The sequence below is a fragment of the Scyliorhinus canicula genome, chromosome 21 (genome assembly GCF_902713615.1).
Source record: "Scyliorhinus canicula chromosome 21, sScyCan1.1, whole genome shotgun sequence".
Lineage (NCBI taxonomy): Eukaryota > Metazoa > Chordata > Chondrichthyes > Carcharhiniformes > Scyliorhinidae > Scyliorhinus > Scyliorhinus canicula.
Window position 1 is genome coordinate 3,789,451 of NC_052166.1, and position 27,500 is coordinate 3,816,950.

Consider the following 27,500-nt stretch of genomic DNA (forward strand, 5'->3'; position numbering starts at 1 on the left):
AATCGAGGGGTTGGGGGGGGGTTTATATATAGAATAACAGATACCCGGGAGTGAGTTACAGACTGGAATCTAATCGAGGGGTTTGGGGTGGTTTATATATAGAATAACAGATACCCAGGAGTGAGTTACTGACTGGAATCTAATCGAGGGGTTCGGGGTGGTTTATATATAGAATAACAGATACCCGGGAGTGAGTTACAGACTGGAATCTAATCGAGGGGTTCGGGGTGGTTTATATATAGAATAACAGATACCCGGGAGTGAGTTACAGACTGGAATCTAACCGAGGGGTTCGGGGTGGTTTATATATAGAATAACAGATACCCGGGAGTGAGTTACAGACTGGAATCTAATCGAGGGGTTCGGGGTGGTTTATATATAGAATAACAGATACCCGGGAGTGAGTTACAGACTGGAATCTAATCGAGGGGTTCGGGGTGGTTTATATATAGAATAACAGATACCCGGGAGTGAGTTACACTGGAATCTAATCGAGGGGTTCGGGGTGGTTTATATATAGAATAACAGATACCCGGGAGTGAGTTACAGACTGGAATCTAATCGAGGGGTTCGGGGTGGTTTATATATAGAATAACAGATACCCGGGAGTGAGTTACAGACTGGAATCTAATCAAGGGGATCGGGGTGGTTTAGCACACTGGGCTAAATCGCTGGCTTTTAAAGCAGACCAAGGCAGGCCAGCAGCACAGTTCAATTCCCGTACCAGCCTCCCAGAACAGGCCCCTGAATGTGGCGACTAGGGGCTTTTCACAGTAACATTATTGAAGCCTACTTGTGTCAATAAGCGATTTTCATTTCATTTTCATTTTTCATTCATTCATATAGAATAGCAGATAACCGGGAGTGAGTTACAGACTGGAATCTAATCGAGGGGTTCAGGATGGTTTATATATAGAATAACAGATACCGGGGAGTGAGTTACAGACTGGAATCTAATCGAGGGGTTCCGGGTGGTTTATATATAGAATAACAGATACCCGGGAGTGAGTTAGGGACTGGAATCTAATCGAGGGGATCGGGGTGGTTTATATATAGAATAACAGACACCCGGGAATGGGTTACAGACTGGAATCTAATCGAGGTGTTCGGGGTGGTTTATATTTAGAATAACAGATACCCGGGAGTGAGTTACAGACTGGAATCTAATCGAAGGGTTCGGGGTGGTTTATATATAGAATAACAGATACCCGGGAGTGAGTTACAGACTGGAATCTAATCGAGGGGTTCAGGGGGTTTATATATAGAATAACAGATACCCGGGAGTGAGTTACAGACTGGAATCTAATCGAAGGGTTCGGGGTGGTTTATATATAGAATAACAGATACCCGGGAGTGAGTTACAGACTGGAATCTAATCGAGGGTTCTGGGTGGTTTATATATAGAATAACAGACACCCAGGAGTGAGTTACAGACTGGAATCTAATCGAGGGGTTCGGGGTGGTTTATATATAGAATAACAGATACCCGGGAGTGATTACAGACTGACTGGAATCTAATCGAGGGGATCGGAGTGGTTTATATATAGAATAACAGATACCCGGGAGTGAGTTACAGACTGGAATCTAATCGAGGGGTTCGGGGTGGTTTATATACAGAATAACAGATACCCGGGAGTGAGTTACAGCCTGGAATCTAATCTAGGGGTTTGGGGTGGTTTATATATAGAATAACAGATACCCGGGAGTGAGTTACAGACTGGAATCTAATCGAGGGGTTCGGGGTGGTTTATATATAGAATAACAGATACCCGGGAGTGAGTTACAGACTGGAATCTAATCGAGGGGTTTGCGGTGGTTTATATATAGAATAACAGATACCCGGGAGTGAGTTAGGGACTGAAATGTAATCGAGGGGATCGGGGTGGTTTATATATAGAATAACAGACACCCGGGAATGAGTTACAGACTGGAATCTAATCGAGGTGTTCGGGGTGGTTTATATATAGAATAGCAGATACCCGGGAGTGCGTTACAGACTGGTATCTAATCGAGGGGTTCGGGGTGGTTTATATATAGAATAACAGATACCCGGGAGTGAGTTACTGACTGGAATCTAATCGAGGGGTTTGGGGTGGTTTATATATAGAATAACAGATACCCGGGAGTGAGTTACTGACTGGAATCTAATCGAGGGGTTTGGGGTGGATAATATATAGAATAACAGATACCCGGGAGTGAGTTACTGACTGGAATCTAATCGAGGGGTTTGGGGTGGTTTATATATAGAATAACAGATACCCGGGAGTGAGTTACAGACTGGAATCTAATCGAGGGGTTCGGGGTGGTTTATATATAGAATAACAGATACCCGGGAGTGAGTTACTGACTGGAATCTAATCGAGGGGTTTGGGGTGGTTTATATATAGAATAACAGATACCCGGGAGTGAGTTACAGACTGGAATCTAATCGAGGGGTTCGGGGTGGTTTATATATAGAATAACAGATACCTGGGAGTGAGTTACAGACTGGAATCTAATCGAGGGGTTCAGGGGGTTTATATATAGAATAACAGATACCCGGGAGTGAGTTACAGACTGGAATCTAATCGAGGGGTTCGGGGTGGTTTATATAAAGAATAACAGATACCCGGGAGTGAGTTACAGACTGGAATCTAATCGAGGGGTTCAGGCGGTTTATATATAGAATAACAGATACCCGGGAGTGAGTTGCTGACTGGAATCTAATCGAGGGGTTCGGGGTGGTTTATATATAGAATAACAGATACCCGGGAGTGAGTTACAGACTGGAATCTAATCGAGGGGTTCAGGGGGTTTATATATAGAATAACAGATACTCGGGAGTGAGTTACAGACTGAATCTAATCAAAGGGTTCAGGGTGGTTCATATATAGAATAACAGATACCCGGGAGTGAGTTACAGACTGGAATCTAATCGAGGGGTTCGGGGTGGTTTATATACAGAATAACAGATACCCGGGAGTGAGTTACAGACTGGAATCTAATCGAGGGGTTCGGGTTGGTTTATATATAGAATAACAGATACCCGGGAGTGAGTTACAGACTGGAATCTAATCGAGGGCTTCGGGATGGTTTATATATAGAATAACAGGTACCCGGGAGTTATAGACTGGAATCTAATCGAGGGCTTCGGGATGGTTTATATATAGAATAACAGATACTCGGCAGTGAGTTACAGACTGGAATCTAATCGAGGGGTTCGGGGTGGTTTATATATAGAATAACAGATACCCGGGAGTGAGTTACAGACTTGAATCTAATCGAGGGGTTCGGGCTGGTTTATATATAGAATAATAGATACCCGGGAGTGAGTTACAGACTGGAATCTAATCGAGGGGTTTGGGGTGGTTTATATATAGAATAACAGATACCCGGGAGTGAGTTACAGACTGGAATCTAATCGAGGGGTTTGGGATGGTTTATATATAGAATAACAGATACCCGGGAGTGAGTTACAGACTGGAATCTAATCGAGGGGTTCGGGATGGTTTATATACAGAATTACAGATTCCCGGGAGTGAGTTACAGACTTGAATCTAATCGAGGGGTTCGGGGTGGTTTATATATAGAATAACAGATACCCGGGAGTGAGTTACAGACTGGAATCTAATCGAGGGCTTCGGGATGGTTTATATACAGAATTACAGATTCCCGGGAGTGAGTTACAGACTTGAATCTAATCGAGGGGTTCGGGGTGGTTTATATATAGAATAACAGATACCCGGGAGTGAGTTACAGACTGGAATCTAATCGAGGGCTTCGGGATGGTTTATATATAGAATAACAGGTACCCGGGAGTTACAGACTGGAATCTAATCGAGGGCTTCGGGATGGTTTATATATAGAATAACAGATACCCGGCAGTGAGTTACAGACTGGAATCTAATCGAGGGGTTCGGGGTGGTTTATATATAGAATAACAGATACCCGGGAGTGAGTTACAGACTGGAATCTAATCGAGGGGTTCGGGGTGGTTTATATACAGAATAACAGATACCCGGGAGTGAGTTACAGACTGGAATCTAATCGAGGGGTTTGGGATGGTTTATATATAGAATAACAGATACCCGGGAGTGAGTTACAGACTGGAATCTAATCGAGGGGTTCGGGATGGTTTATATACAGAATTACAGATTCCCGGGAGTGAGTTACAGACTTGAATCTAATCGAGGGGTTCGGGGTGGTTTATATATAGAATAACAGATACCCGGGAGTGAGTTACAGACTGGAATCTAATCGAGGGCTTCGGGATGGTTTATATATAGAATAACAGATACCCGGGAGTGAGTTACAGACTGGAATCTAATCGAGGGGATCGGGGTGGTTTATATATAGAATAACAGATGCCCGGGAGTGAGTTACAGACTGGAATCTAATCGAGGGGTTCGGGGTGGTTTATATATAGAATAACTGATACCCGGGAGTGAGTTACAGACTGGAATCTAATCGAGGGGTTCGGGGTGGTTTATATATAGAGTAACAGATACCCGGGAGTGAGTTACAGACTGGAATCTAATCGAGGGGTTCGGGGTGGTTTATATATAGAATAACAGATACCCGGGAGTGAGTTAGAGACTGGAATCTAATCGAGGGCTTCGGGATGGTTTATATATAGAATAACAGATACCCGGGAGTGAGTTACAGACTGGAATCTAATCGAGGGGTTCAGGGTGGTTTATATATAGAATAACAGATACACGGGAGTGAGTTACAGACTGGAATCTAATCGAGGGGCTCGGGGTGGTTTATATATAGAATAACAGATACCCGGGAGTGAGTTACAGACTAGAATCTAATCGAGGGGTTCGGGGTGGTTTATATATAGAATAACAGATACCCGGGAGTGAGTTACAGACTGGAATCTAATCGAGGGGCTCGGGGTGGTTTATATATAGAATAACAGATACCCGGGAGTGAGTTACAGACTAGAATCTAATCGAGGGGTTCGGGGTGGTTTATATATAGAATAACAGACACCCGGGAGTGAGTTACAGACTAGAATCTAATCGAGGGGTTCGGGGTGGTTTATATATAGAATAACAGATACCCGGGAGTGAGTTACAGACTGGAATCTAATCGAGGGGTTCGGGGTGGTTTATATATAGAATAACAGATACCCGGGAGTGAGTTACAGACTGGAATCTAATCGAGGGGTTCGGGGTGGTTTATATATAGAATAACAGATACCCGGGAGTGAGTTACAGACTGGAATCTAATCGAGGGGATCGGGGTGGTTTATATATAGAATAACAGATACCCGGGAGTGAGTTACAGACTGGAATCTAATCGAGGGGTTCGGGGTGGTTTATATATAGAATAACAGATACCCGGGAGTGAGTTACAGACTGGAATCTAATCGAGGGGCTAAGCTGTTTAATGGGCAGCCAGATTTGAAGTGAGTTGCAGCCTGGAGTCTGAGGAAAGTGGAGTTACTCACCGAGCATCCCTCGGGCCTGCGGAGAGAGCCCGTTACCCTGCACCACGTAGAAGCCGAGATGGTTGCGCTGCAGCGGGGAGGGGTGGGCGTGGCGGTGGAGGAGGATCAGGAAGCGGGTTTCCTCACCCTGCCACAGGCTGGCGCCCGCCGCCCGGGACACGGAGAGCTTCAGTCCGGGCCTGCGGGTGATTGAGCTGGGCTCCCACGGGACGGCGAGCCGCTTCCCCCCTTCCTCCAGGCTGACGCCCTCCCGGCCGACGTGGACCGCGTAGCCTCCGGAACCCGGACTCGCCACCCGCACGGTGATCCGGTCGAAAAAGTTCCGGGGGCGGCTCGCATGCTGGGGGTCGACCGGCGCCCCCTCCAAATGGCCATCGACCGTGACCCCTGGGGAAGGAGGGAAGAGAACGGTTAGAGCCGTGTTGGTCCCGGCCTTTGCAAAGAGCAGTGCCACCTTCTCACTCTCCCCATGCCCCAGCCCCTGCCTCGCTCTTTCCCTCAACATAATCACTGCACATTCTCCCCCTCCGATTCCCCCGAGGGAGAATCAGCTCCCGCTGCCTCTCTCAGGCAACACCATCCGCATCGCAGCAACTCACTGCATCAACAATTCAAGTTCTCCTCGTCCCCCTCCCTGGGGCAGCACGGTAGCACGGTGGTTAGCATAAATGCTTCACAGCTCCAGGGTCCCAGGTTCGATTCCCGGCTGGGTCACTGTCTGTGTGGAGTCTGCACGTCCTCCCCGTGTGTGCGTGGGTTTCCTCCAGGTGCTCCGGTTTCCTCCCACAGTCCAAAGATGTGCGGGTTAGGTGGATTGGCCATGCTAAATTGCCCGTAGTGTCCTAAAATGTAAGGTTAAGGGGGGGGGGGGTTGTTGGGTTACGGGTATAGGGTGGATACGTGGGTTTGAGTAGGGTGATCATTGCTCGGCACAACATCGAGGGCCGAAGGGCCTTTTCTGTGCTGTACTGTTCTGTGTTCTGTGTTCCTCCTATTGCTCTCTGTGCCTGGGTACCAGCGGTGATGGGGATGATGGTGTCGTGGGCCCGTCTCAGGCTGAGTAATCCAGAGGCTTGTGATAAACTGCGTTGTGGATACGGCGAGGGGGTTCCGGGTTCGAAACCCACTGCTGCAATTCGCTCGACTCAAGGATCAAGACTCCGACCCTCCACCTGAGTGGCGGCGAAGTAGCCTCGATTGTCGTTGGAACTCACTCACGCCCACTTTCAGGGAGGGAACATCCAATTAGAATCCCTACAGTCCAGAACGAGGCCGTTCGGCCCATCGAGTCTGCACCGATTCTCTGGAGGAGCGCCCTGACCTCGGGCCACTCCCCCCCCCCCCCCCGCCCCCCGCCCTAGCCCTGTGACCCCCGCCCAACCTTGGGACGCTCAGGGGCAATTGGTCAACGCCGACCCTGCACATCTGTGGAGGAAACAGGAGCATCAGGAGGGAACCCACGCAGACACGGGGAGAAGGTGCAAACTCCACACAGTCACCCGAGGCTCGAAGCGACGCTGTGAGGCAGCAGTGCTAACCACTGTGCTGCCACGCCCTCCTTTTAAAAAAAATTCAAAACACCCAATTTATTTTTCCAATTAAGGGGCAATTTAGCATGGTCAATCAACCCACCCTCACCATACCCTCCTCAGCAGCATGGTAGCATTGTAGATAGCACAATTGCTTCACAGCTCCAGGGTCCCAGGTTCGATTCCCGGCTTGGGTCACTGTCTGTGTGGAGTCTGCACGTTCTCCCCGTGTGTGCGTGGGTTTCCTCCGGGTGCTCCGGTTTCCTCCCACAGTCCAAAGATGTGCAGGTTAGGTGGATTGGCCATGATAAATTGCCCTTAGTGTCCAAAATTGCCCTTAGTGTTGGGTGGGGTTACTGGGTTATGGGGATAGAGTGGAGGTGTTGACCTTGGGTAGGGTGCTCTTTCCAAGAGCCGGTGCAGACTCGATGGGCCGAATGGCCTCCTTTAGTACTGTAAATTCTATGATCAAGTCAGGAGTGTGATGGACTCTCCCACTCGCCTGGATGAGCGCGGCTCCGACAACACTCGAGAAGCTCGACACCATCCAGGGCAAAGCAGCCCCCACCCCCCCCCTCCCCCCCGCTTGATCGACACACTAACCCCCACCTTCAACACCCACTCCCTCCACCCACCGACGCACAGCGGCAGCCGTGTGTACCGTCTACAAGATGGACGGCAGCCACTCGCCAAGGCTCCTTCGACAGCGCCGCCCTAACCCACCACCTCTACCCCCTAGAAGGACGAGGGCAGCAGACGCCACGGGGAATACCCACCGTTCACCCCCCCCCCCCCCTCACCCCCAGACACACACCATCCCGACTTGGAAATATATCGGCCGTTCCTTCACCGTCGCCGGCTCAGAAACTTGGAACCCTCCCTAACAGCACGGTGACGCAGTGGGTCAGCCCTGTTGCCTCACGGCGCTGAGGTCCCAGGTTCGATCCCGGCTCTGGGTCACTGTCCGTGTGGAGTTTGCACATTCTCCCCGTGTTTGCGTGGGTTTCGCCCCCACAACCCAAAGATGTGCGGGGTAGGTGGATTGGCCACGCTAAATTGCCCCTTAATTGGAAAAAATGAATTGGCGACACTAAATTTTAAAAAAAAGGGATGGACAATAAATGCTGAGCTGAGCAAGTGACAGAAAAACGAGGGTACTGAGTATTATTAATAATAATAATCTTTATCAGTGTCATAAGTAGGCTTACACCAAGGTGAGGTGGTGGTGTAGTGGTATTGTCCCTGGACTGGTAATTCACAGACCCACAGTAATGCTCTGGCGACCCAGGTTCAAATCCCGTCACTGCCGATGGTGAAATTTGTGTTCGGTCTTGAGCCTGTTACACAGGAACAGGAGGAGGCCCATTCAGCCCCTCTCCAGCCTGTTACACTGGAACAGGAGGTGGCCCATTCAGCCCCTGTTCAGCCTGTTACACAGGAAGAGGAGCAGGCCCATTCAGCCCCTCTCCAGCCTGTTACGCAGGAACAGGAGGTGGCCCATTCAGCCCCTCTCCAGCCTGTTACACAGGACCAGGAGGAGGCCCATTCAGCCCCTCTCCAGCCTGTTACACTGGAACAGGAGGAGGCCCATTCAGCCCCTCTCCAGCCTGTTACACTGGAACAGGAGGAGGCCCATTCAGCCCCTCTCCAGCCTGTTACACAGGACCAGGAGGAGGCCCATTCAGCCCCTCTCCAGCCTGTTACACTGGAACAGGAGGAGGCCCATTCAGCCCCTCTCCAGCCTGTTACGCAGGAACAGGAGGTGGCCCATTCAGCCCCTCTCCAGCCTGTTACACAGGACCAGGAGGAGGCCCATTCAGCCCCTCTCCAGCCTGTTACACAGGAACAGGAGGTCCATTCAGCCCCTCTCGAGCCTGTTACACAGGAGGAGGCCCATTCAGCCCCTCTCCAGCCTGTTACACAGGAACAGGAGGCCCATTCAGCCCTTCTTGAGCCTGTTCTGCCATCCAATGAGATAATTTCTGACCTGTGATTTAACTCCATACACTCCCATATCCCTTCAAGCCAGTGAACCCCCCCCCCCCCCCCCCCCCCCCCCCCCCCCCCCCCCCGCTCCGCTCGCTGCCACCGCACCTGAGACCGGGTCCTCGACCAAACGCAAGGTGTCGTCCGCCTGCCCGTCCACTGTGAAACAAATGGTCTCGTTCGAGTGCGGAATCCGGATGACAAAGTGAGGATCACCATCCACTGATAGAGAAATAGAGGGAAAGAAAGAGACAGAGATAGACAGAGAGAGAGTGACAATGAGACAGAGAGATGGAGAGAGAGAGAGACGGAGAGAAAGACAGAGAGAGAGTGACAATGAGACAGAGAGATGGAGAGAGAGAGAGACGGAGAGAAAGACAGAGAGAGAGTGACAATGAGACAGAGAGATGGAGAGAGAGAGAGACGGAGAGAAAGACAGAGAGAGAGACAGAGAGAGATGGAGAGTGAGAGACATGCAGACAGAGAAAGAGAGAGAGAGAGAGACAGAGAGATAAAGCGGGAGAGGGAGAAAAAGAGACAGAGGGAGTGAGAGAGCCAGAAAGAGAGAGAGAGAGAGAGAGGGACAGAGTGAGAGAGAGAGAGAGAGACAGAGGGAGAGGGAGCGACAGAGAGAGCCAGAGAGAGAGAGAGACAGAGAGAGACAAAGAGAGAGAGACAGAGAGAGAAACAGAAAGTGAGAGAGAGAAAGATAAAGCGGGAGAGAGGGAGAAAAATAGAGACAGAATGTCAGAGAGAGAGAGAGAGAGAGAGACAGAGAGAGAGACAGAAAGAGAGACAGAGAGAGAGAGAGAGGCAGAGAGAGCGAAACAGAGAAAGAGACAGTTAGACATGTTTGGAACAACAATTGTGAAGGCCACATTCATCATAAACTAGCGAAGGATGCTGAGGGAGCGCCGCACTGTCGGAGGGTCAGTGCTGAGGGAGCGCCGCACTGTCGGGGGGTCAGTGCTGAGGGAGCGCCGCACTGTCGGAGGGTCAGGGCTGAGGGAGCGCCGCACTGTCGGAGGGTCAGTGCTGAGGGAGCGCCGCACTGTGGGAGGGTCAGTGCTGAGGGAGCGCCGCACTGTCGGAGTGTCAGTGCTGAGGGAGCGCTGCACTGTCGGAGGGTCAGTGCTGAGGGAGTGCCGCACTGTCGGAGGGTCAGTGCTGAGGGAGCGGCGCACTGTCGGAGGGTCAGTGCTGAGGGAGGGCCGCACTGTCAGAAGGTCAGTGCTGAGGGAGCGCTGCACTGTCGGAGGGTCAGTGCTGAGGGAGGGCCGCACTGTCAGAGGGTCAGTATTGAGGGAGCGCTGCACTGTCGGAGGGTCAGTATTGAGGGAGCGCTGCACTGTCGGAGGGTCAGTATTGAGGGAGCGCTGCACTGTCGGAGGGTCAGTATTGAGGGAGCGCTGCACTGTCGGAGGGTCAGTATTGAGGGAGCGCCGCACTGTCGGAGGGTCAGTATTGAGGGAGCGCTGCACTGTCGGAGGGTCAGTGCTGAGGGAGCGCCGCACTGTCGGAGGGTCAGTGCTGAGGGAGCGCCGCACTGTCGGAGGGTCAGTGCTGAGGGAGCGCCGCACTGTCGGAGGGTCAGTGCTAAGGGAGCGCCGCACTGTCAGAGGGTCAGTGCTGAGGGATCACCGCACTGTGGGAGGGTCAGTACTGAGGGAGCGCTGCACTGTCAGAGGGTCAGTACTGAGGGAGCGCTGCACTGTCAGAGGGTCAGTGCTGAGGGAGTGCCGCACTGTCAGAGGGTCAGTGCTGAGGGAGCGCCGCACTGTCAGAGGGTCAGTGCTGAGGGAGCGCCGCACTGTCAGAGGGTCAGTGCTGAGGGAGCGCCGCACTGTCAGAGGGTCAGTGCTGAGGGAGCGCCGCACTGTCGGAGGGTCAGTACTGAGGGAGCGCTGCACTGTCAGAGAGTCAGTGCTGAGGGAGTGCCGCACTGTCGGAGGGTCAGTGCTGAGGGAGCGCCGCATTGTCGGAGGGTCAGTGCTGAGGGAGCGCTGCACTGTCGGAGGGGCTGTTTGTCAGAATGAAGCAAAATTACCCTTCTGCCCTCCCAAGTGGGTGTAAGGATCAGAGAAGACTTGGGGGGATGGTGGGGGTGGGGGGGACGGCGGGGGTGGGGGATGAATTGTCACAGTGTTGTTGGACTGATATTTATTCCTCCTGTAATATAACCGAAATAAAAAAGAACAGATGACCCAATGACAATGTTTTTTTTGGGCTGCTGCTTCGCATAAATTGGACATCTTGTGTTCTAATAGACAATTAGCGAATGCATTCAGCAAGGAGGGTGGAGGGCGTGTGGATGTTCTCAGGCCAGAGCTTAGTGGGGAGATCCACCAGCTCCAGCCGTAACCTCCTCTCAAACAGGCCAAAGTACAGGAACGGGGCTGGGTGGAGTCCCTGCACCAAACACTTAAAGTAACCAAAAGCCTTCGGCCTACAAGATGGCTGCCGCCAGTATGAGGTGGTCAGCAATTGAAGATCACTCTCCAGGCACTGCACCCCGGAGGGAAAAAAACCTGCGGTGAGCATTTCTCTCTCCCAGATTAGAAGAAAATATAGGAAATGGGAGTTAAACAAAAAGGCCGCTTGGCGGACAGCCCAGCATCTTCCAATTCGGCAGTGAGTCATCTCAAGGAGAGATGCAGCGGTGGGTTGTATAATGGCTGCAGTGGGGCAATCAGGTGATGTGGCGAATTAAATCTGGAATTCTCACCCCCTTCTCTTCCCACACCAGTCAAACAGCCAGGCGTGTCTCAGAGCCTCCAGGCAGCTCCCGTCTGAGTGAAACTCTGGTGCGGAGGGGGAATCATCACAGGAAGAAGTTGTGCATGTGATTTAACTTCACCATTTGGCTGGATTCCTCTACGTGACTGCAGCATATATTGGAGAGAGGGCGGCGTGGGGCTGGTGGGCGTGGGGCTGGGCGGAGGCGATAAAGCCTACAGAAATGATGTTCAACTGGGCGGTAACCCTGGCAACGAGAATGGGTGAAGGGATTTGTTGCTCTATGCCGAGTTGGGGCCAAGTTGTTGATTGGGGCCTTGTTGCTGTTCGGGGCCTAGTTGTTGTTCAGGCCCTAGTTATTGTTCGGGACCTAGTTGTTGTTCGGGGCCTAGTTGTTTGTTTGCAGTCTAGTTGTTGTTCGGGGCTTAGTTGTTGTTTGGGGCCTATTTATTTGTTCAGGGCCTAGTTGTTGTTTGGGGCCTAGTTGTTGTTTGGGGCCTAGTTATTTGTTCGGGACCTAGTTATTTATTTGGGGCCTAGTTGTCGGTCGGGGCCCAGTTGTTTGTTCAGGGCCTAGTTGTTGGTTTGGGCCTAGTTGTTGGTTTGGGCCTAGTTGTTGGCCAGAGCCCAGTTGTTTGTCTGCGGCCTAGTGGTTGGTCGGGGCCTAGTTATTGGTCGGGGCCCAATTTTTTGGTCGGGACCGAGTTGTTGGTTTGGGCCCAGTTGTTCGGCATCTGTAATTAAAATCAAGCTTTGTGCATCAACAATTCTGTGACTACATAAAAGAATACATGTGATTCACGTGACTCCTCAGAAATGCACCCTACCCCATTTCCCATGCAAATTACAGTAGGACCCAGTTCAAACTTACCAGAGAAATGGTATGAAGCCGAGTCATCGAATGCTATGAATCCCGATACGTATGCTGCCAATTTGAGAAAAATGACACATATTCAAAAACAGCACGGGGTTAGATACAGAATAAAGCTCCCTCCACACTGTCTCCATTAAACACTCCCAGGACAGGTACAGCACGGGGTTAGATACAGAGTAAAGCTCCCTCTGCACTGTCCCCATCAAACACTCCCAGGACAGGTACAGCACGGGGTTAGATACAGAGTAAAGCTCCCTCTGCACTGTCCCCATCAAACACTCCCAGGACAGGTACAGCACGGGGTTAGATACAGAGTAAAGCTCCCTCTACTCTGTCCCCATCAAACACTCCCAGGACAGGTACAGCACGGGGTTAGATACAGAGTAAAGCTCCCCCTACACTGTCCCCATCAAACACTCTCAGGACAGGTACAGCACGGGGTTAGATACAGAGTAAAGCTCCCCCTACACTGTCCCCATCAAACACTCCCAGGACAGGTACAGCACGGGGTTAGATACAGAGTAAAGCTCCCTCTACACTGTCCCCATCAAACACTCCCAGGACAGGTACAGCACGGGGTTAGATACAGAGTAAAGCTCCCTCTACACTGTCCCCATCAAACACTCCCAGGACAGGTACAGCACGGGGTTAGGTACAGAGTAAAGCTCCCTCTACACTGTCCCCATCAAACACTCCCAGGACAGGTACAGCACGGGGTTAGATACAGAGTAAAGCTCCCTCTACACTGTCCCCATCAAACACTCCCAGGACAGGTACAGCACGGGGTTAGATACAGAGTAAAGCTCCCTCTACACTGTCCCCATCAAACACTCCCAGGACAGGTACTGCACAGGGTTGGATACAGAGTAAAGCTCCCTCTACACTGTCCCCATCAAACACTCCCAGGACAGATACAGCACGGGGTTAGATACAGAGTAAAGCTCCCTCTACACTGTCCCCATCAAACACTCCCAGGACAGATACAGCACGGGGTTAGATACAGAGTAAATCTCCCTCTACACAGTCCCCATCAAACACTCCCAGGACAGGTACAGCACGGGGTTAGATACAGAGTAAAGCTCCCTCTACACTGTCCCCATCAAACACTCCCAGGACAAGTACAGCACGGGGTTAGATACAGATTAAAGCTCCCTCTACACTGTCCCCATCAAACACTCCCAGGGCAGGTATAGCACGGGGTTAGATACAGAGTAAAGCTCCCTCTACACTGTCCCCATCAAACACTCCCAGGACAGGTACAGCACGGGGTTAGATACAGAGTAAAGCTCCCTCTACACTGTCCCCATCAAACACTCCCAGGACAGGTACAGCACGGGGTTAGATACAGAGTAAAGCTCCCTCTACACTGTCCCCATCAAACACTCCCAGGACAGGTACAGCACGGGGTTAGATACAGAGTAAAGCTCCCTCTACACTGTCCCCATCAAACACTCCCAGGACAGGTACAGCACGGGGTTAGATACAGAGTAAAGCTCCCTCTACACTGTCCCCATCAAACACTCCCAGGACAGGTACAGCACGGGGTTAGATACAGAGTAAAGCTCCCTCTACACTGTCCCCATCAAACACTCCCAGGACAGGTACAGCACGGGGTTAGATACAGAGTAAAGCTCCCTCTACACTGTCCCCATTAAACACACCCAGGACAGGTACAGCATGGGGTTAGATACAGAGTGAATCTCCCTTTACCCTATTTGATTGACGGACTGTTACTTCCCCAACGGGAGGGCATGCAAACCAAGACTCTTCTCTGGTGGCCGCAGTTGGCAGGTTGGTGATATTCTGATTGGTGAAATGTCTGCCGATGGCCCTCCCGAGTCCTGGTTAAGTTGTCCGTGACCATCCCCACCGCTGGTCCTGCTCCGCGCAACGACGCAAACCTTCCGGACTACCGGCCTGACCGCTGCTCATACCAGGGTCACGGTCGGGTGGGGAGGGGGGGGGGGTGGGGGGGGGGGGGGTGGGGGGGGGGGAGCGGTTGGAGGCGGAGGGGTGGGCAAAAATATCAATCGGCTCTCACCCTCATCCGGGTTGACGTCCGGATAGTCCCAGTCTAACTCCGGATCGGTGTCCAGGCCTGAAACAAGACGCCCCAAATTAAGGTGACAATTCTCGCCGGGCGGTTACTGAGCTTGACGTTTGCTGAAACGCGAGACGCATCGCCGACCCACTCAAGGGAAAGCCACCATTTCAGGGATTGACCGCGTTGTCTGATTGCTGATCGGTCGGCAAGTCAGCTCTGATCGACCGAGCCTTGAGACTGCCCCTGGGGGGGGCGGGAGAGTGGGGGGTGGGGGGGGTAGGGGGGGGTGCGGTGCGGTGGTGGCGCTCTTTGATCCCCAAGCCCGCGGGGGGAAACCCGAAGGAAAGAAAAAGGCGTGCGGCTTGGACACGTCCCTTTTGCTTGCAGAGCACGGGTCCCCCGCGGTGAACCCACGGCCCCTCCAGCGAGTATTAATTAATTAATTTTTGACGTTTCCTCTTGCCCACGCCTGCCACAATACGGAATTTTGATTGGAACCATCAACCGTGGTGAGATTCGAACCAGGAACGTTGCTCCCGGTGTATGGTTTGCCAATCCAGTGGCCAGAGGTTGAACCAAATGTCATTCGTCTGCTATAAGGGATCATTTCAAATTTCAAATTTAAACATCCTTTGGGCACGCATATATGAGCCTCATTACTGAACGTAAATTGGCCTTTAGTGGCTCCGTTGGCGCACTCTAGATTCTTCAGCAAGTGCTCCCCATTTGGGGAATCGTGCAGATCAGTGGCCATTTTGTTTTGGGTTTGCTTTTTACAAGCCTGGGATGGCTGAACACGGTCTGCCCTCGATCTGGCCCACGACAGGCAAGCGAAGGAGCACGCTGCTTCATTCGGTCGGGCCAATGGCCGATTGTTGCTGGAGGTTGTCAGGTCTTCGCGCCGTGTCTTTACATCGCCTGGTTCCCTTTGCTGGCCTGTCCCCACCATCATGTCTCTGAGACCGATTCCCCCTCATTGAGTCCACTTACCAATGGCGCGGTTCCCTCACGTTTGCTTACCGTGATAATCAAGGAGCGGTAATGGTTGGACAAGCAGTTCTGTTGGGAATAGAGCAACAATGAACATCCGAACGTTCCGAGTCCACGTAGAAAATAATTACAAAGGGGGAAAAAAAGCCCCATCAAAGTGAACCCCTAGAGGTTTAGCCACCTGTCACCATCCTAGTGCTGGATGGATGTTTGTTAGATGAATTTGCAGAAGGCTTTTGGCAAAGTTCCACATGAGAGACTGTTAGCAACAGTGAGGGGAAGCATGGATTTGGAGTCAAAACTATTGCACAGAAAGAGGCCATTCAACCCACAGCACCTCGAGAGGGCAGATCACTCAATTACGTGGCACCCCCTCCTCTACCCTTTACCCCTTAGCCCTGAGAACCTCTCTCCCTTTGGAAAGTTACGACTGAAGCTGCTTCCATTTGTAAGGGCCCTCTGATTTGTTCAACCTATTCCCTTATTTTTCCCTTCCTTTTATTTTTGCTATTGTCATTTCGATTCATGGATGATTAAATGACCTGTGACTTTAATGTGTGTTGTATCGTTACGACCAAGGGGCAGACTGATTGCAGCCTTTAGCTCAAACAAGCGGATTCCTGCTGTTTTAGACTGGCATCAGTGATGACTCGCTTTGACTGACTTGGGTGGTGGCCAATGAACTGGTTGGCAGGGAAGCTTGCCATCATCTGAATTTTTTGCCTTGAGGCCTTATTATTTCACCCCTTCGCACCCCTCTGTGTTTGTCTGTCCTGCGTGTGTGTGGGTAGAGGGTAGGACAGCTGCCTTTATTTCTGTTATAAATCAATAAAAATTTACAAACCTGGTGACTGTAATTATTGGGCAGCCGCGGGCCAAAGACTTTGGGTATTTTTTGATCAGAATTATTGGTTAATTCACTGGTGTTGGGACTCTGGGGCCCGTGGGGTTTGAATTGACCGTACAGACCTTATTGCCCTTTCAGACCCATGGGCGGGATTCTCCCAGCCCAGGACGGTTCGGAGAATCGCCGGATCGGGTCGGGTGCGATTCGTGCCCTGACGCCCGTCCCCGATTGTCCGGAGATCGGAGAATCGCCGCCATTGGCGCCGGTCGGGGCCGAATACCAGCGATTCTCCGTCCGGGATGGGCCGAGTGGCCACCAAGAAAGCCAAGCCCTGCCGGCTCCCTCACATGTGGTCTTGGGACCTTGGTATCCATCCTGTCGGGGGCGGCCTTGTGGGGGGGAGGGGAAGGGGGGGTGTCCGACCCTGGGGGGGGGGGGGCTCTCCACCGTGGCCTGGCCCGCGGTCGGGGCCTACCAATCGGCGGGCCGGCCTCTCCTGGTGGGGGCCTCTTTTGCTCCGTGCCGGCCCCTGTGGCCCTACGCCATGTTGCGTCGGGGCCGGCGCGGAGGAGGAAGACGCCGCCATTTTGCACCGGCTGCGGCGCGCATGCGCAAACCCGTGCTGCACGTTTAACGCATCTGGAGCGGCGCGAGTCGCTGCGGTGACGTGCTGGCCCCCAGAGGGGCTGGTTTAGCTCACAGGGCTAAATCGCTGGCTTTTAAAGCAGACCAAGGCAGGCCAGCAGCACGGTTCGATTCCCGTACCGGCCTCCCCGAACAGGCGCCGGAATGTGGCGACTAGGGGCTTTTCACAGTAACTTCATTGAAGCCTACTCGTGACAATAAGCGATTTTCATTTCATTTTCATTTCACTAAGCGGTGCGATGACGCCGTGGTTAAACTCTCCGGATTTAACGACGATGTCAACACTCTTCAGAAACGAGAATCCCGCCCCGGATTGGAGAATAAGATGTGGGAGCAGGGGGAGGCCACTCGGGGGGGGGGGGGGGGGGGGGGCCCGCACTCAGTATGATCACAGCTCATCTGATTCTCACCACATTCCCACCTTTCACCCCCATGACCTTTCACCCCCCCCTCGTTAACCGGGAACCTGTCCACCTCGTCCTGAGAAACATTCCCAGATTCTGCTTTCCCCGCCTCCTGAGGAAGAAAATTCCAGAGACTCTCGACCCTCAGAGAAAAAAAATTCTCCTCATCTCCGTCCGAAATGGGGGACCTCCTTATTTTTAAACATTGACCCCCCCCCCCCCCCCCCCGCCATATTGTCCCACAAGAGGAAACAGCCTCCCACATCGACCCTGTCAAGACCCCACCTCAGGACTCGATGAGTCTGGTATCTGTTTCCTACCCTCCATGTGAGACTAGTTGAAATCACTAGAGTGCAGAAGGAGGCCATTCGGCCCATCGAGTCTGCACCCGACCCTTGGAAAGAGCAGCGCACCTAGTCCCATTCCTCCCCCCCCCCCCCCCCCCCTCTGCCTTATCCCTGTAACCTCCACCTGACCTGCACATCTTTGGACACTAAGGGGCAATTTAGCATGGCCAATCCACCTGGTCCGCCCATCTTTGGACTGTGGGAGGAAACCGGAGCACCCGCAGGAAACCCACGCAAACTCTGCACAGGCAGTGACCCGAGGCCGGAATCGGACCCGGGGTCCCTGACACTGGGATGCAGCTGTGCTAACCACTGTGCCACCCTGGGAAGAAGAAATTGAACTGAGGTACATGATATGAATGGATCTGAGTAGACAGAGAGCAATGGGACTAATTTCACCGACCATACCAAGCTGGGGAAGGCAAGCTGCGGGGAGGACACAAAGGCTCCCAGGTCGAGTGAGTGGGCAGCAGCTGGTCGGGGGGGTGGGGGGGGGGCAGTGTGTGGGGAGGTGTGACGTTATTGTCTTCGATCCGAGGATATAAGAGCAGCACATTTGTTTTAGTAAGTGTGACAGCTGGAAACGTTGATGTTCATAGCGACTCGGATACACTGGTACCAGGGGGCGCAGAGAGTTAGTGCGTCGGTGCAGTCAGAAACCACCTTGGCCTTTATCGCGAGCGGGGGGGGGGGGGAACTGGAGCACGGGAATAAAGAGGTCTCGCTGCGATTGTACGGGGTTCAGGTGAGACCACGTCTGGAATAACTGGGCGCAAATTTGATCTCTACATTTTAAGAGGGGATGTTGCCTGGTATGGAGGGGGGGGGGGGCGGTGCAGCGAGGGATCACTAGATTGGGGCACCCCGGAGTGGGAGGGGGGGGGTTGACCTGCGATGAGAGGCTGAGTAAATGGGGTCTATGTTCCCTGGAGTTTGGAAGTACGAGAGGCAATCTCGGGGCTGGTTTAGCACAGGGCTAAACAGCTGGCTTTTAAAGCAGACCAGGGCAGGCCAGCAGCCCGGTTCAATTCACGTACCAGCCTCCCCGAACAGGTGCCGGAATGTGGCGACTAGGGGCTTTTCGCAGTAACTTCATTCGAAGCCTACTCGTGACAATAAGCGATTTTCATTTCATTTTTCTTTTCAATCTCGTTGACAGGTACGAGATTCTCGGGGATTTGACAGGGTGGGCCTTGAAAGATTGTCTCGGCTGGGCGGGAGTCTGGAACATCAGGGGTGGGGGGGGGGGGGTCTCGGGGTAAGGGGGCATGTGAGAGGGCGGGGCACGGTATCAGTATAATGGGTTGATGGGGAGGGGGGCGATCGTTTAGGACTGAGATGAGGAGAAATTTCTTCACTCAAAGGGTTGTGGCGTTTGGGGATTTCCCCCCCCCCCCCCCCCCCCCCCCCCCCCCCCCCCCCCCCCCGGGAGGGTTGGTGGAGGCTCCGTGGATGGAGGGTAGGGAGTGGGCAGGTTTGTGGTCTCCCGGGGAATTGAGGGAGCGGGCGGGGAAATTGGACTTGAAGCCCAAAGTCAGCCATGATGGCCTTGAATGGAGGAGCTCGATGGGCCGAATGGTGTACTCCCCCCCTCCCTTTTTCTTGTGGCGTGCTGTAAGCTGCCGTGAGCCTGAGAGAGCAGACATTTCAAAGCATTGAGCAGCACACCGTACAAGTAGATGTATCATCTCTGCACATCTCCAAGGATAAATACTACAGATGTATTGATTGTGTGCCATCTGGGATGGCCACTTACAATAAGAAACATGGACATTCGCAAAGCCTAAAGGGAAAGCACGGTAGCATGGTGGTTAGCACAATCGCTTCACAGCTCCAGGGTCCCAGGTTCGATTCCCGGCTGGGTCACTGTCTGTGCGGAGTCTGCACATCCTCCCCGTGTCTGCGTGGGTTTCCTCCGGGTGCTCCGGTTTCCTCCCACAGTCCAAAGATGTGCGGGTTAGGTGGATTGGCCATGCTAAATTGCCCTTAGTGTCCAAAATTGCCCTTAGTGTTGGGTGGGGTTACTGGGTTATGGGGATAGGGTGGAGGTGTTGACCTTGGGTAGGGTGCTCTTTCCAAGGGCCAGTGCAGACTCGATGGGCCGAATGGCCTCCTTCTGCACTGTAAATTCTATGAAATGTGGACAATGTATGATTCAGGCAGGCTCAGAGCCTGAATGTATATTTGTGAGCGAGGAATCCAGACAGCATCGAATCCCCCAACCGATTCGTATTTTAATGGCCAATCTCCGTAAGACAAAGGACTGATACTCGAGTAACCGATACAATTCCAGACACTTCGGTGCCACTCCCTGTACTTAGGAAGCCTAAACAACAGGGTCAATGACCTCTTAGAACACGCCCACCCATCAAGGCACCCGCCCCTTTATTGGCTCAGATCGAAGACAGTGATCGAGAACTGTCCAATTAATGGGGTCCAAACCTAAGGACCACCCCAAAAGAGCGCAAAACCCCCCACGGATAAAGAGAGACACTGCCATGTGTTCGATCTCTTTTGGACCTTGCGCTCCGGCAACGTCTATCTCCCAACTGCAGCACCACCAGAAGCAACTCCAAGTTTAATGGCCGCTACCAGATGGATGAGCCCAGCTGAGCAGCAGTTACTTCTCCAGACCCGATAGACCCAGAATCGGACAGCGGCCACGGTTCCTCTGACCTCAGCCGGATGCCTGAAGTTAAGTACAGGTTGTCATAGTTGTTAGGTGTAGTTTAAGTTTTAGAGCATTGAGTTCCATTCTGGGACCTCCCCACCTCAGGAAGGATATATTGACCTTGGAGAGGGTCACTGAGAGACTAATTGCGCAGAAGGGAGTAACTGTATTCAATTCTGGGGCCTCCCCACCTCAGGAAGGATATATTGACCTTGGAGAGGGTCACTGAGAGACTAATTGCGCAGAAGGGAGTAACTATTCAATTCTGGGGCCTCCCCACCTCAGGAAGGATATATTGACCTTGGAGAGGGTCACTGAGAGACTAATTGCGCAGAAGGGAGTAACTGTATTCAATTCTGGGGCCTCCCCACCTCAGGAAGGATATATTGACCTTGGAGTGGGTCACTGAGAAGCTAATTGCGCAGATGGGAGCAACTTTTTTTCAGTTCTAGCGCCCGCCCCACCCCCACCTCAGGAAGGAAAGATTTGGCCTCGGAGAGGGTCACTGAGAGACTAATTGCGCAGATGGGAGTGACTGTTTTCAGTTGTGTGCCCCCCCCCTACCTCAGGAAGGATGTATTGACCTTGGAAAGGGTCACTGAGAGACTAATTGCATAGGAGGGAGTAACTGCTTTCAGTTCTGGGGCCCCCATTTCAGGAAGAATATATTGGCCTTGGAGTTGGTAGGGATGGGTTATGGGGGATGTGGGTGCATCATAGATTCCTCACAACTATCCCGGTGCTGTAAGGGTTAGCTTCTGAGGACAGGTCGTACAGACCGGGCTTCTATGCGCTAGATGATCTAATCAAGGGGGTTTAAGATGCTTGAAGGATTCAATAGGGTCGATCGAGAGAAACTGTTTCCTCTGGTGGGGGCAGTTGGGGTATAATTTGGATAAATGCGAGGGCATCCACTTTGGTAGCAAAACCGGGAAGGCAGACTGTTATCTGAAGACCATAAATTAGGAGGGGAATGTGCAACGAGATCTGGGTGTCCTTGTGTACCATTCGCTGAAGGTAAGCATGCAGGTACAGCAGGCGGTAAAGAAGGCAAATGATATGTTGGCCTTCATTGCGAGAGGTTTCGAGTACAGGAGCAGGGATGTGTTGCTGCAATAGTACAGGGCCTTGGTGAGGCCATACCTGGAGTATTGTGGGCAGTTTGGTCTCCTTCTCTGAGGAAGGATGTTCTTGCTCCAGAGGGAGAGCAGCGAAGGTTTACCAGACTGATTCCAGGGATGGTGGGACTGACGTATGAGGAGATTGAGTCGGTTGGGATTGTATTCGCTGGAGTTCAGAAGAATGATGGGGAAATCTCAGAGAAAGCTATCAAATTCTAACAGGACTGGACAGGGTAGATGCAGGAAGGATGTTCCCGATGGTGGATGTGTCCAGAACCAGGGGTCACAGCCTGAGAATACAGGGTGGACCATTTAGGACAGAGATGAGGAGACATTTCTTCACCCAGAGAGAGGTCGGCCTGTGGAATTCGTCACCACAGGAAGTAGTTGTGTCCAAAGCATTGAATGTTTTCAAGAAGCAGTTAGATATAGAACTTAGCGCGAAGGGGGGGGGGGGGTCAAAGGACATGGGGGGAAGGCGGGATTAGGCTGTTGAGTTGGATGATCAGCCACGATCATAATGAATGGCAGAGCAGGCTCGAAGGGCTGAATGGCCTCCTCCTGCTACTATCTTCTCTGTTCAGTGAAGCCTTTGGGAATCGGTGCCCACGGTGGTCAAGGGTTCGGCTGATGCGAGGGACAGGGTTAAGCTTCATTGCTGCCCGTGCGATCGTGGGACGGAGGGGGCGCGGGTGTTGGCACATGGGCATTCACTTACCACTAGACAGCAACATGTTTGCACCAAGCAAATCCTCAGCATCCTTCGTGGGTTGCGGCCCGTGGACAAGTGGCACGTTTGTCGCCGGTGGGGTTGTCTCTGTCGTGGGCGGGCCTGGAGGCACCGGTGGGGTGGGTGTACCAAGGGCAACGGGCACAGCGGCCCCCTTCCCAGGGGTTGAGGCGGGGAGGCCTCCGCTCGAGGGGGTGGGGCTTCTGGCCGAGGGGGCTGAGCCGGCGGTGGGCGAGGGGGGACGGGCGCTCGCGGCGGTGGGCGAGGCCGTCGGGGTTGGCCCCTCCCCGCCGTCGCTGGGCTTGACGACCACCATGGAGGTCACCGGGGTGACGAAGTTGTACTTGAGCGACAGGGCGGTGGCCTTCTCCTTCAGCAGCCTGCGGCCCTCAGCGTCGTCCACCTTCAACCGGGTCTGCAGGAGCTCCCGAATGGTGTGGTAGGCCCAGAGCCTCTGGACGAAGCCCTCGGCCCGGGCCCCGGCTCGCGGACAGGCCGGACCGGGCTCAGTCCCGTTCAGCTGGATCTCGTTCTCCAGCTCCAGGGCCTCTGCCGAGCCTGAGGCCTGCAGCCGCACGTGCAGGGCCTCGTCCGACGGACCTTTCAGCCTGCCGGCCACCACCAGCTCCGAGCCGTTGAAGAAGGCGGGGAAGAGGGTCCGGGTCACGTCCTCCACCCGGTTGTCGAGGTAGTCGAGCTGGATGTCGAAGAGCAGAGGGCTGGCCACCTCGGCGTAGAAGCCCGTGAGCTGGAGGTGGGCGTCCGCGTCCTCGTAGATGCGCCGGGCCACGCCGCGATTGTCCAGTGACAGCCGCTGGAGGAAGGGGAAATCCACATCATCTCCGAAGCCCAGGCAGAAAAGGGACACGGAGCCCCCCATGGCCTCCTTGACGTTGCTGACGATGGTGTCGGTGGAGATGATCCCGGAGGTGGGCTCCCCATCCGTCAGGAATATAATCAGCGGCACCTTGTTTCCATCACCTCCTCCCGTCCGCCCGCCAGGCTCCGGTGACCTGTCGCCCTGGAAAAGCTTAGCTGCCGCTAGGAGTGCCCCATTGATGTCGGTCCCTGCAGGGGGAGAAGGTGGCATGGTCAGTACCACTCACGCCAGGGAGGGGGTCAACAGTGAGGGCGGATGGAGTGGGGGCGGAAGGCAGGATAACAGGCAGCTGGAGGAAGAAAGGCAGATTGAGAAAGCGAGAGAGAGAAAGAGAGACAGACAGCGACAGAGACAAAGCAGGAGAGAGACAAAGAGAGAGTGAGAGAGACAGGAAAGAAAGATACAGCGTGAAGGTGACAGACAGTCAGAAACGAGGCAGCGATGGAGTGACAGAAGGAGAGAAACAGTGAAAGACAGAGAGAAAGACACAAACAGAGTGGATAAAGTGAGGGAGAGAGATGGAGAGAGACAAAGAGGGAGAGCGACAGAGAGAGAGACAGATAGAGGGACAGAGAGTGAAAGAGAGAGAGGTAGAGTGAGAGAGACAGAGAGAGAGGTGGAGAGCGAGAGACAGAGAGAGGGACAGAGAAAGAGAGAGAGAGACAGAGAGAGACAGGGAGAGTGAGAGACAGGGAGAGAGAGAGAGGGAGAGACAGACAGAGAGAAGGAGAGAGAGACAGAGACAGAGAGAGAGACAGAGAAAGAGTGACAGAGAGGGAGAGTGAGAAAGACAGAGAGAGAGACAGAGAGAGACAGCGAAAGCGAGAGACAGACAGAGACAGAGAGAGAGACAGGGAGAGCGAGAGACAGGGAGAGCGAGAGACAGGGAGAGCGAGAGACAGGGAGAGACAGACAGAGAGAAGGAGAGAGACAGAGACAGAGAGAGAGACAGAAAGAGTGACAGAAAGGGAGAGTGAGAAAGACAGAGAGAGAGACAGAGAGAGACAGAGAAAGCGAGAGACAGAGAGAGAATGAGAAATAAATGGATGAGACAGAGACAAACCGAGATGGGCGAGAGACTGAAGGAGAGATAGAGAGATACCAATGGACAGAGGGCAGGACAAACATGGTCAGCTCAGTACTGCGGCTGCCTGAGTGAGAAAAGGCAGAATGTGGCTCACTTACAGCCTGAGGCCACCATCTTGTTGACGTATCTCTTGGCACTCAGCACGTTCTGCCTGGTGGCCTGTATTGATTGATTCACCTTCCACACCTCAATGATGTCTGAGAAGGTGACAATGTTGAAATAGTCGTCAGAGCGAAGCTCACTGAGGATTGTGTTCATCCCTTCCTTCGTCTGCATAACAAATTTCAGAGAACAATTAATATATCCCTAATTCTATTATCCATAACCTCCTCCAGCCCCTACACCCTCTCTATCTCTGTAACCTCCTCCAGCCCCTACAACCCTCCCTATCTCTGTAACCTCCTCCAGCCCCTACAACCCTCCCTATCTCTGTAACCTCCTCCAGCCCCTACAACCCTCTCTATCTCTGTAACCTCCTCCAGCCCCTACAACCCTCCCTATCTCTGTAACCTCCTCCAGCCCCTACAACCCTCCCTATCTCTGTAACCTCCTCCAGCCCCTACACCCTCTCTATCTCTGTAACCTCCTCCAGCCCCTACACCCCTCCCTATCTCTGTAACCTCCTCCAGCCCCTACAACCCTCCCTATCTCTGTAACCTCCTCCAGCCCCTACAACCCTCCCTATCTCTGTAACCTCCTCCAGCCCTACAACCCTCCCTATCTCTGTAACCGTCTCCAGCCCCTACACCCCTCCCTATCTCTGTAACCTCCTCCAGCCCCTACAACCCTCCCTATCTCTGTAACCTCCTCCAGCCCCAACACCCTCCCTATCTCTGTAACCTCCTCCAGCCCCTACAACCCTCCCTATCTCTGTAACCTCCTCCAGCCTCTACAACCCTCCCTATCTCTGTAACCTCCTCCAGCCCCTACACCCTCTCTATCTCTGTAACCTCCTCCAGCCCCTACACCCCTCCCTATCTATGTACCCTCCTCCAGCCCCTACAACCCTCCCTATCTCTGTAACCTCCAGCCCCTACAACCCTCCCTATCTCTGTAACCTCCTCCAGCCCCTACAACCCTCCCTATCTCTGTAATCTCCAACAACCCTCCGAGATCTCTGCGTTCCTCCAATTCCGGCCTCTCGAGCATCCTCCCCATTCCCATCGCTCCGCCATTGGCGGCCGTGCCTTCAGCTGCCTGGGGGGGGGGGGGGGGGGGGGGCCCTAAACTCTGGAATCTGAAACCTGCACATCTCTCTGTCTCCCTTTCCATCTCTCTCTCTCTTGGATGTCTCTGTCTCTGTCTCTCTCTCTGTCTATCTTGTCATAATATACACTCATGTTCATAATGAGATACAGACAGGCAGTGAGGGACACACACAGGAACCAATCCCCACACAGAATATAGAACAACCAATCAGCAGGCCGGACACTACAGGGTGCATCACCAGTGTAAAACACACGAGGCAGGAAGGCTTGGCCTCTTTGTACTGGTGATAGTTGTAGCAACAGTCAGGGTTGCAATGTACAGTCAGCACCTACTACACATGGCACAGAGCAAGTCTGGGCAAGCCAGACTAAGGTTAGCAAGCTTAGATTAATAGAGTGTCGACCCACAGCGAACTGTGTACATTACTCGGCAAGTTCAATAAAGCAGTGCTGAACTATCTTCAGCGTTGGAAGCCTGGTTTCAAGTGATACTGCATCGAGTTGCAGTCCGTGTTAATCCAACACATATAACACCAACCTCTCTCCCTCTGTAACTCACGGTCTGTCTCTCTCTCGTCCTTCTCTCTCAGTCTTTGTATCCTTCTCTGTCTCTCTCTCTCTCTCTCTCTCTGTTTCTGTCTGTCTGTCTGTCTGTCTCTCTTTCGTCCGTCTCTCTCTCTCTGTCTTTGTATCCTTCTCTGTCTCTGTCACTCTCTCTCTCTCTGTTTCTGTCTGTCTGTCTCTCTCTGTCTCTCTCTGTTTCTGCCCCTCATTCTGCCTCTCTCTGTCTTTGTGATGGAACCATCAATTCACCAGACACGTGTTTCCGATATGAATATAGGCTTTAATCTACTTACTACAGAGCCAGCCTGTTACCCGTTGATGAACTCTCGGTGAACTGCAGGCTGACTCTGGACAAGAGTATTTATACAGCAGCACAAGGGGGAGGGGTTGTGGGCGGAGCCAAGGGTGGAGCCCTGTACAAGCTCCTGAGCATTCCCAGAGCTACTCCCCCTAGTGGTCGGATAACGCTACTGCGCTTACAAAGATACAGTGTGAATTACCATGTTACATTCACCACATTTTGTATCCTTCTCTGTCTCTCTCTCTCTCTCCTCTCTGTTTCTGCCTCTCATTCTGCCTCTCTCTGTCGCACTCTCTCGCTCTGTCTGTCTCTCTCCTTTAAGATGCTCCTTATTAACCGACCTCTGACGAGCTACATGTCCCCTGTGCCTTTTATTTCTGCCTCTGGCTTGGGAACAGATTCTGTTCCTTGACGTGGGGGAGAGTTCACTGCGGGGAATAGGAGCTGGAGAAACGCAGGCAATTGTTGAATTAACTTGGACAGACAATGTTTGCAGCCGTTACCTGTCTGATCTTTGCCCCGATCATCGATGAGCTGACATCAATAATAAAGATTACATTCTTCGAAACAACGGGTAAATCCCTTGGAGCGAAGTAATGAACAAAATAACCATTGTAGGTCTGTGGAGAGATCGTGAGAAGTAATCGTTAAATTATTCAACCTGAACCAGTTTTAAAAAAGGGTCAGTGCTGAGGGAGCGCCGCACTGTCGGAGGGTCAGTGCTGAGAGAGCGCCGCACTGTCGGAGGGTCAGTGCTGAGGGAGCGCCGCACTGTCAGAGGGTCAGTGCTGAGGGAGCGCCGCACTGTCGGAGGGTCAGTGCTGAGGGAGTGCCGCACTGTCGGAGGGTCAGTGCTGTGGGAGTGTCGCACTGTCGGAGGGTCAGTGCTGTGGGAGTGTCGCACTGTCGGAGGGTCAGTGCTGTGGGAGTGTCGCACTGTCAGAGGGTCAGTGCTGAGGGAGTGTCGCACTGTCGGAAGGTCAGTGCTGAGGGAGTGCTGCACTGTCGGAGGGTCAGTGCTGAGGGATCACCACACTGTCAGAGGGTCAGTGCTGAGGGAGTGCCGCACTGTTGGAGGGTCAGTGCTGAGGGAGAGCCG

At 52.9% G+C, this 27,500-nt stretch overlaps 1 protein-coding gene across 1 annotated transcript in view; it reads right to left on the minus strand.

The window, feature by feature from the left end:
* itih6 (inter-alpha-trypsin inhibitor heavy chain family member 6) overlaps window positions 1-27,500 on the minus strand; it is a 57,196-nt gene that overhangs the window by 11,917 nt on the left and 17,779 nt on the right. Inside the window, exons 7-14 of the mRNA XM_038782555.1 lie at window positions 26,905-27,021; window positions 24,427-24,598; window positions 22,350-23,429; window positions 15,627-15,665; window positions 14,604-14,660; window positions 12,560-12,613; window positions 9,061-9,174; window positions 5,438-5,824 (exon numbers count right to left, since the gene is read on the minus strand). Of these exons, the coding sequence (XP_038638483.1) occupies window positions 5,438-5,824; window positions 9,061-9,174; window positions 12,560-12,613; window positions 14,604-14,660; window positions 15,627-15,665; window positions 22,350-23,429; window positions 24,427-24,598; window positions 26,905-27,021 (2,020 nt within the window). The remainder of the gene's footprint in view (window positions 1-5,437; window positions 5,825-9,060; window positions 9,175-12,559; window positions 12,614-14,603; window positions 14,661-15,626; window positions 15,666-22,349; window positions 23,430-24,426; window positions 24,599-26,904; window positions 27,022-27,500) is intronic.